Source organism: Protobothrops mucrosquamatus, unplaced genomic scaffold (genome assembly GCF_001527695.2).
Source record: "Protobothrops mucrosquamatus isolate PMUCROS unplaced genomic scaffold, P.Mucros_1.0 scaffold1796, whole genome shotgun sequence".
In the NCBI taxonomy this organism is placed as follows: domain Eukaryota; kingdom Metazoa; phylum Chordata; class Lepidosauria; order Squamata; family Viperidae; genus Protobothrops; species Protobothrops mucrosquamatus.
Genome location: NW_015387934.1, coordinates 227,151 through 236,532, shown reverse-complemented (window position 1 = coordinate 236,532; position 9,382 = coordinate 227,151). Strand labels below are relative to the sequence as shown.

At 41.3% G+C, this 9,382-nt stretch overlaps 1 protein-coding gene across 1 annotated transcript in view; it reads right to left on the bottom strand.

Annotated features, from left to right (window-relative positions):
- The window catches only part of RCC1L (RCC1 like), an 18,870-nt gene extending 15,427 nt beyond the window's left edge, over nucleotides 1–3,443 (bottom strand). The window contains exons 1-2 of the mRNA XM_015823202.1: nucleotides 2,880–3,443; nucleotides 239–368 (exon numbers count right to left, since the gene is read on the bottom strand). Coding sequence (XP_015678688.1) covers nucleotides 239–368; nucleotides 2,880–3,371 — 622 coding nt within the window. The 5' untranslated portion in view covers nucleotides 3,372–3,443. The remainder of the gene's footprint in view (nucleotides 1–238; nucleotides 369–2,879) is intronic.
- Between the last annotated feature and the right edge of the window lie 5,939 nt (nucleotides 3,444–9,382).

The window sequence follows — 9,382 nt, the reverse complement described above, 5'->3', positions numbered from 1 at the left end:
TATTATTATTATTATTATAATTATAGATATTAATTTTAAGCCTACAGACTGCTTTTTAACCTGACTTCACCATCCATGTTTATTTTTAATTTTGTATAATTTTAACAGTTCTAATTTCTTTTCTGGGAAGATGACTAAAGGTTGGAATAAGTATGTAATAATCCATTAAAAACATGGTAGTGAAAAAACAAGGATAACATACAACATTTTAAACATTAGCAAAGTTTTGCATACTTACATTTATCTCTCCTGCTCCTGTGAAATCCAATCTGAGAATCTTTATTCAGCCCCATGCCCCAGATCTTGTTAATATCCATTGTTCTGGAGGATAGAAGTGTAAACCCATAGCCACAGGCAGCAGAAGAAATCTTTAAAACAATATATAAGTAGGTGTTTAGCCCTAGTTTGATATAAACAAGCATACAATAAAGATGGGGAACCTGTAGCTCTCCACTGTTTTTGGATCACAAGTCCCATCAAAGTCAACAGGCCAATGACCATGTATAACAAGAGATACACTCTAATAACATTTAGGGGAAACACAAATTCCACATTTTCTAATGTCAAGAAAGGAAAGAAGTCTACCCAACTCTCTGGATCAGAAAGAAATGAAGAATAGTCTATACCGAAACTTAATCAGGCTCTTATTCAGCAACTCAAAAAGTCAGTTGTTGTTTTTTTCCTTTGCATTTTCAAGGATAGGAATGCTGATAAGAGATGTCAAAAGCCGCCTTGAGTAAAAGGGTAAAAATAATAAAGGTAGGATACAAGTAAATAAATAATAAACTGAATCACTGTCCTTTTAGCAACAATTGTGACAGAGATAGTTACTGCTTGAAAAATGTGCTTCAGTCCTATAGCTGAGAAAACAATTCATATATTGTTCTGAGAAACTGATGCACAGTGTTCAAGAATTGCAACAGGGAGACCTATGCTGAAATATGATTCCCTTATATTATGTTCATTATGAAGAAAGCACGCTTCTTTTGGTCCCTCAAAGATCAGATGTTCATTTAGAGAAAATTGAGGAATTTTAAAAGTTAGATATAAAGGGATCTTCTTCCTTTTGCAAATAAATCTTCTTGCATACGTTAATACAGTGGTTCTCAACCTTTTTAATGCCGTGACCCCAACCGGTCGTAAGTCGAGGACTAAACTGGTCGTAAGTCGAGGACTAAACTGGTCGTAAGTCGAGGACTAAACCGGTCGTACGTCGAGGACTACCCAACCGGTCGTAAGTCGAGGACTTTCCCTGCCCAGGAGCGCCGCGCATGCGTGGTTCCGCCCCCTGCGCCGGCCGAGGCGTAGCTGGCAAGCGGCAGAGACAGAGCAGGCCGACCGCCAGCTGGCCCAGCCCAAGGGAGGTAAGGCACCCGCCGGAAAAGGGGAAAAAAATGGCGGACAGCCTTGCTTGGCGACCCCCGTAAAATGGTCGATTGACCCCAAATGGGGTCCCGACCCACAGGTTGAGAACCACTGCGTTAATATAATACATGGGATCAGTTTTGCCTGGATACACTTCTTAGCAGGCAATAAAAACAAAGAAAAAAAGAGACTTTGGTAGTATTATAAAATTGTTTCAGTAGGAAGTGAGGGGGAAAAAATCTATGAAACATAATTAAAATCAAGCTAATTTTAGTATTTAGCCTAACATGGTATGACAATTAGCAACACCATACCCGAAGGTTATCTAGTTGGAAAACTGTTCTAAAAACTGCAGTAACAATACTGAAATATCTTTTAGCACCTAGTGACCGCTATAGCAGCAACATCCTCTGAGATCTCCATTTTTAAAGTCAACCCTGACTCTTGCTGATTTCATGGACACAAAGTACAGAAGTGGTTTGTTTTTGCCTGCTTCTGGGATCTCCTTGTTGATATCCCTGTGACTGGATGTAACAGGCTGGGAAAACCACCTTAGAAAACAGGAGGGAGAGCCATTGCCTAGAGGACCATCATGTAAAAGGTATCTTAGGAAGGAAAAATAATAATAATAATAATAATAATAATAATAATAATAATAATAATAATAATAATAATAATAATAATAATAATAATAATAATAATAATAATAATTAATAATAAAGTTGGAAGGGACCTTGGAGGTCATCGAGTCCAACCCCCCGCTCAGGCAGGAACCCTACACCATTTCAGACAAATGGCTGTCCAGTCTCTTCTTAAAAACTTCCAGTGTTGGAGCATTCACCGCTTCTGGAGGCAAGTTGTTCCATTGGTTAATTGTTCTAACTGTCAGGAAGTTTCTCCTTAGTTCTAGGTTGCTTCTGTCCTTGATTAGTTTCCACCCATTGCTTCTTGTCCTGCCTTCAGGCGCCTTGGAGAATAGCTTGACTCCCTCTTCTTTGTGGCAGCCCCTGAGATATTGGAACACTGCTATCATGTCCCCCCTCGTCCTTCTCTTCGTTAAACTAGACATACCCAATTCCAGCAACCGTTCCTTATATGTTTTAGCCTCCAGTCCCCTAATCATCTTTGTTGCTCTTCTCTGCACTCTTTTTAGAGTCTCAGCATCTTTTTTACATCGTGGTGACCAAAATGTGACCTTCCCTCATTCTCTGGAGACTAAATATAAAGGAAGGGAGAATTGACTTTCAAGATCCTGTTTATTATTTATTTATTACATTTATTTGCTGTACAAAAGTAGTAGTACTCATGTTTTGGTTTCCCAATTGGACTACCTCAAAGGGCTTACACCTGCTTTCCTGTCGTTTCTTAGTGATCCCTCATCCCAACCTTTACCAGCTCTGATCTTAGCTGGGGTTTCAGTGGCAACTGAAGTAGGTGCTGCCCCCTCGTTGGGCTCTTCATTCTTGAAAAGACCCAACTCCCAAGAAGGCAGGAAGCTTTCCTTCCTCTCTCACCTTCTCCTCCACCTCCAGGCGGTAAGGCGTGGGCTGGATCCGCCTTCGCTTCTTCCCTGCATCCGGGATGATAAAGGAAGGGATGCCCAGAGCCCCCGAGTAGGTGAAGCCGCACACGAAGACACGGTCCTTCCTTTTGGCTCGGTCTCCCACATACTGGAAAATGGGGGCAGCCTCGTCAGCGGCTTTGACGTCTCGGATGCTCTTTGGCTTGGCAGCTTTCGCGAAGCCGCGATGCCGTCCTTCAAAGAAGAGCCCGAGGGGAAGGCCAAGAAAGGACCGGGGGGGACGATGGAGGCAAGGATTCAGCGATGGCACCCCAGGGGAGGCCCGTCCCCTTCTCAGACAGCTCCCAGATAGCCCCCTTGTGCAGAGTCCGGGCACGCCAGCAAAGTCCCTGCTTGTGAGTGGCTGAAGGAGCTGCTTCTTGGACCCTACAAATATCACCCAGATCCTTCTCTGGAAAGCTGTCAGACAGCCAGTAAGCCCCATCCCAGATCCCTTGCTTGGAGAGACCACTAAACCACGTTTCTACTCCCTGAAAAGTATCACCGTTTTGGGATCATGGGCAGCGCCATCTTGTTAACCTTTCACCCGTTGTTTGCTCAGCGCAAGCGCAACTCCTCCCCTCAACGAACCGCCATGATAATATTATAGGCAAGAGTCCGATGAAGCCAGCCGGTAGTCTACGCAGGCGCAGTGGCGGTGACTTTTCATTGCAGCTATTCTTTGCGCAGGCGCAAAATTCATTTCAGTCAAAGCCTCCGGGGGTACTTTTATCAGGAACGGGTTTTTTTGTGGCCGCGTCCGTATCTCTAACGTCCCCTTTGGGAGCTGAGTTATAATTTCAAGGTTATTTCGTTCTGCGCAGGCGCATCAAGAATTCAGTAGAAATCGCCATGATAACAAGCGAGAGGTGGATGTAAATCAGTGTTTCTCAACTTGACAATTTTAAGGCATGTGGACTTCAACTCCCAAAATTCCACAGCCAGCATTGCTGGCTGTGGAATTCTGGGAGTTGAAGTCCACATGCCTTAAAATTGTCAAGGTTGAGAAACACTGATGTAAATTATCAGCTTCAGCCAAACTTTCATTCATTAAAAGCCTGGGCGCACAGGATAGTTTCCTATTGGGCCGGTAGCAGTCAGGCATCGGAGGCAACTGTGATAAATTGATCCACATACCGGTATTAAAACTTTAACAAAGGAGGAGAATACAGTGCTAGTTTAATGTATAGGTAGTCCTTGACATACGACCACAATTGAGCCCAACATTTCTGTTGCTAAGTGAGATAGTTGTAATTGCCCCATTTTACAACCTTACAACCTTTCTTACCACAGTTGTTAAGTGAATCACTGCAGTTGTTAAGTTAGTAACACGGTTGTTAAATGAATCTGGCTTTCCCATTGACTTTGCTTATCAGAAGGTTGATCACGTGATTTTGGGACACTGCAAACCGTCATAAATATTAATCAGTTGCCAACTGCCTGAATTTTGAATATATGACTATGGGGATGCTGCAACGGTCGTAAGTTTGAAAAATGGTCATAAGTCACTTTTTTCTGTGATGTTGTAATTTTGAATGGTCACTAAATGAACTGTTGTAAGTCAAGGACTGCCTGTATAGGATTTTCAAGTTATATCTTTAAGCTCCCTTTAGGTTGATAGAAACACAGAAGAAGACTAAGGGTAAACTGAAGCCAGTTTCTTTAAAGATGCTCCAGAAGGAAGGCTTCTAACACCATGTATTGGCTTTTTTTAAGTGTTGCAGGTTACACAACTTCCCAGAAGAGGGCTGTGGGAAACTGTTTCAGTACTGCTAACAAGAAAATTGCACAGATGTGGTCTTGTACTTCCTAGACTTCAAGTTCAATTGAAAGGAAATGTCACCTTATTCTGAAAAATTGCCCTTACTGAACTCTACACAAAACCTCATCCTGTGTCTCATACATGTGGCATAAATCAGGGTTTATAAAGCCATGTGCATTTCAAGCAGCCAAACCCCTCCCTAAGGCATTTTTCTGTATGTATTACAGTGCTAAAATTCTTGTGTTTATCTGTTTCTTTGTTCTCTCAAGTTAACCCAAACAGTGCATTATGCCACAACCATTTTTTAGTCAAGGTGCCTAAAACTTGCTAACTTGAAGAATGCATAGAAAATGTTGGACCCATTTCTCATGTGGAATTGAAATTGTTATGATATTCTAGAACAGTTTTATGTGCAAAGTTGTGGCCTCTGCAGCATCCCCACAGTCACACAATCATGATTTCTAATGCGTCCAACAAGCAAAAACAGTGGGGAAACTGTCAGGATGCCGGATGTCACTCCAACTCCCATGAGTCTATGGCGTGAGAGCAGAATACCCTCAGGACCACCTCTTCCAGCCTATTGCAAGCAAGCAATGTTAGTTGAAAGAGCTTTTCAAAAATGTTTGGGTTCAACAACATATCCATTTTGTTCTATGGAAATGAGAGGTGGGTATTGGTTGAGTTGGGAATAGAATAGAAATAGAAATAGAAATAGAATAGAATAGAATAGAATAGAATAGAATAGAATAGAATAGGTTATTAAGTGAATCACTGCAGGTGTTAAGTTAGTAACACGGTTAAGTGAATCTGGCTTTCCCATTGACTTTGCTTGTGACCCCAGGACACTGCCACCATCATAAATATGCCACTTGCCAAGTGTCTGAATTTTGCTGCAAATAAGGACCAGCCAGGAGTGTACTGGGTGCAAACAAAACTGGAAACTAACCATGGTTATTTTTCCAATAAAGAGAACCAAAGTAATTTGAATGCAATGGAGATTAGAAAGCCTCACCAATAAATAGTTGAATCAGCAGAAAATGAGTGGAAGAAGAACTTGAAATGGTTGGGTCATGCAGGCAAATATGGTTTCTTACAGTGTTGTAACAGGAAGGGGAGTTCACTTAAGGGAAAGAGTCCAAAAGCAGAATGCATGCATGAAACCAAAAAGGGTTTGTAGTCTCCCACAAAGATTGCTTGTTGGTCCAATTTCCGGAAAACTAGCAGTTGGCTTTGCCTTTTGCGGAAAAATCAACCAAGAATCTAGTTGTAATTTAAGGATTAACAAAGATATTATCGTAAGCTTTTTCATAATCCACTTCAAAGAACAGTCTTTAGAGAGGACAAAGAGAGAGATACAAAGAGAAAAAAAACTGTTTCTTATAGAGAAGAACCATGTTACTCTATTGCAGCCAAAAATCAGGAGTCCAGTAGCCCTATTCCAACTGACAATTTTTAACAGAATAAAAAGTTGGAGGGACCTTGGAGGTCTTCTAGTTCAACCCCCTGCTCAAGCAGGAAACCACATACCATTTCAATCAAGTGGTTGTCCAGTCTCTTCTTAAAAACCTGTTGGAGCACCCAGAACTTTGGGAAGCAAGCTGTTCCACTGATTAATTGTTCTAACTGTCAGGAAAGTTCTCCTTAGTTCTCTCCTTGATTAGTTTCCATCCATTGCTTTTTTTCCCTGCCTTTTGGTGCTTTGGAAAATAAGTTGACCCCCTCTTCTTTGTGGCAGCCCTTTGATATTGGAACATTGCTATCATCTCATCTCCAGTCCTTTGTCAGAAGAATAATTTGGGGTTCCAACTTGAACCAGGTTGTGCAAGAATAAATAAAAATGAGGTCCGGACAGCTGTGAGGAAAAAAGAAATATTTATTCCTAAAAGCAAAAGAATTTGCTTTTTAGGGCAGCTGCTGAGAAATGGAGTACAGCAGCAAATTTTTATAGGGAGAGCTTGTCCAGGGTGTGGAAGTATCTACATGCTGATTCTATGGTGACACTTGAGATGTGTGTGTATGTACAATTCCGCTGGGAGACCTAATTTAATTAATTAACTCTGTTAATTATGAACAGCTGTCTGCAGGAGTATAACTCTTTTCATTCCCCACCATCCAGTCAGAGTTGAAGAAGCTTCTTGGATGAAAAGTGAAATGTCTTCAAAGAAAAACAAGAAAGTCCAGTTGCCTCTTGAAAAAGCATCTTTGGGATAACTCTGTGTTGCAGATGCTGTCCTTTGATAGGTCTGGGTAAATTATTTTAGAGTTTGAGGAAGTTTGAGTAAAGGATTTCCCCCTATTTGCTATTTTTACTTGATTAATTTAGTTTCAGCATGACTGTTAATTATCTAGTGGAGACACTGATTCTCAGACCATTGTGAATTGTGTTAATGTTTTAAGGGAAGATGGAAACAATATAAAGAATAACATACCATATATTTGGATATAAAACTTCTCACACCTTCTTTTCATTTGATTAGACATACTCAGTTCCTGCTACCATTCTTCATATGTTTTAGCCTCCAGTCCCCTAATCATTTTTGTTGCGCTTCTCTGCGCTCTTCTCTGTACTCTTTATTAAAAGGCATCGGCTTTCATGAGCATGCTAGCCATTCTGATGAAAAGACTTGGAGCTCATGAAAGCTGATACCTTTTAATAAAAGTTGTTGGTCTGATAGAGCTAATTAGTAAGCTGTGGAAGCTAAATAGTGTTATCCGATACAAATACAAGTAGTCCTCTACTTATAACCATTTATTTAGTGACTGAAATTATGACAATGCTGGAAAAAGTAACTTACAACTGGATTTTACAGTTACAATTGTTGCAGCGTCCCTGTAATCACGTGACCACAGTCTGAGCACTTAACAAGTGATTCACATTAATGACAATTGTCATCTGACTGCCATTTGCAATCTTTCCGGCCAGCTTCTGATAAGCAACATCAATGGAGAAGTCAGCAGGGAAAGTCACAAATTGTGATCACACAGTGTCTTTCTTAACAACCATACCATTTAATTATGAATTTTCCCATCCCAATTGTAAGTGATGGACTACCTATATGCATAGTTCGCAGCACTGCATTAATGTGGTCCTATAGTTTAGCCATTGTCATTTATTTCTGGCTCTACTGTTGTGTATCCAAATCACACAACAGCCATCTTTCCTTTTGTAGTTCTTCAGAGCAGGTGGGGCCTTTTAGCAGGACTTTCCCCCAGTTTTTGTCCTGTCCACATTGTCCTGTCCACATAACCTTTTAGCGCAAGAGTCCTTACCACCCTACATGGAGGTCATAAATATTGTAACAACAAAGCAAACAGGAGGGAAGAAACACACTACAGGCAGTCCTCGATTTAAAACCACAATTGAGACCAGAATTTCTATTGCTAAACAAGTCAGTTGTTAAGTGAGGTGCGCCCAATTTTATAACTTTTGCCACGGTTGTTGAGTGAAATGCTGCAGCTGTTTCACACAGTGAAACCACACAGTTAAACATAGCCGGCCTTCCCTATCACAAATGGCAATCACATGATCTTCAGATGACCCTGTCATAAATACAAGCTGGTTTCCAAGTGCCCAAATTTTGAACAGGTGACCATGGGGATTCTGCAATGGTCATAAGTCTGAGGACTGGTCATAAGTCACTTTTTCAGTGCTGTTGACTGTTATTGAATGGTCGCTAAATGAATAGTTGTAACTTGAGGACTACCTGTACTGACGTCAATATGGTATTCCCCCCCCCCCTTTTCCACTTGTGAATTTAAGTGAAGAATACTGACGAAACATGAATCCACTGTGAAATAACAGAGAAGAATAACATAGAATAACACCAACAATACCAACAACAGAGAAATGTCTCATGTCATGAGAACTGATTCACTCAAAAAATCAAGCATGCTGGGAGCGGAAAAAGGAGAAGGGGCCACCCTAGTACCTGCTGGCTGGACACTATAAAGAGATGACAATGGGATGACCATGGAGGATCTGAAGGAGGCAGTGAGAGGTAGAGGGGCATGGAAAGTGCTGATCCATGGAGGGCTGAGGATCGGACACTGAATAGGTGTAGCCTTAGTAAGACCACACCTGGAATACTGCATCCACTTTTGGTCATCACATTACAAAAAAGATGTTGAGACTTTGGGAAAAGTGCAAAGAGCAGCTAAGATGATTAAAGGCCTGCAGATTAAAACAGATGAACAGTTGCAGGATTTGGTTTTGGCTAGTCTAGAGAAAAGAAGGAGTAGAGGGACATGATAGCAGTATTCCAGTATTTGAGGGTCTGCCACAGAGAAGAGGGGGTCAACCTATTTTCCAAAGCACCAGAGGGCAGGACAAGAAACAATGGATGGAAACTAATGAAGGAAAGAAGCACCCTGGAATTAAGGAGAAACTTCCTAAAAGTGAGGACAATTAACGAGTGCAACAGCGTGCCGTCAGATGTTGTGGGTGCTTCATCACTGGAGGTTTTTAAGAAGAGATTGGACAGTCACTTGTCTGAAATGATATAGGGTCTCCTGCTTGAGCAGGGGGTTGAACTAGAAAACCTCCTATTGATTGATTGAATGACTGATGATGTCGCCACTAACCAGGAAAAAGGCGACAATTGGCAGAAATATACCGTGTTTCCCCAAAAATAAGACTTACCCTGAAAATAAGCCCTAGCTTGATTTTTGGGGGTGGGCCTAATATAAGCCCTACC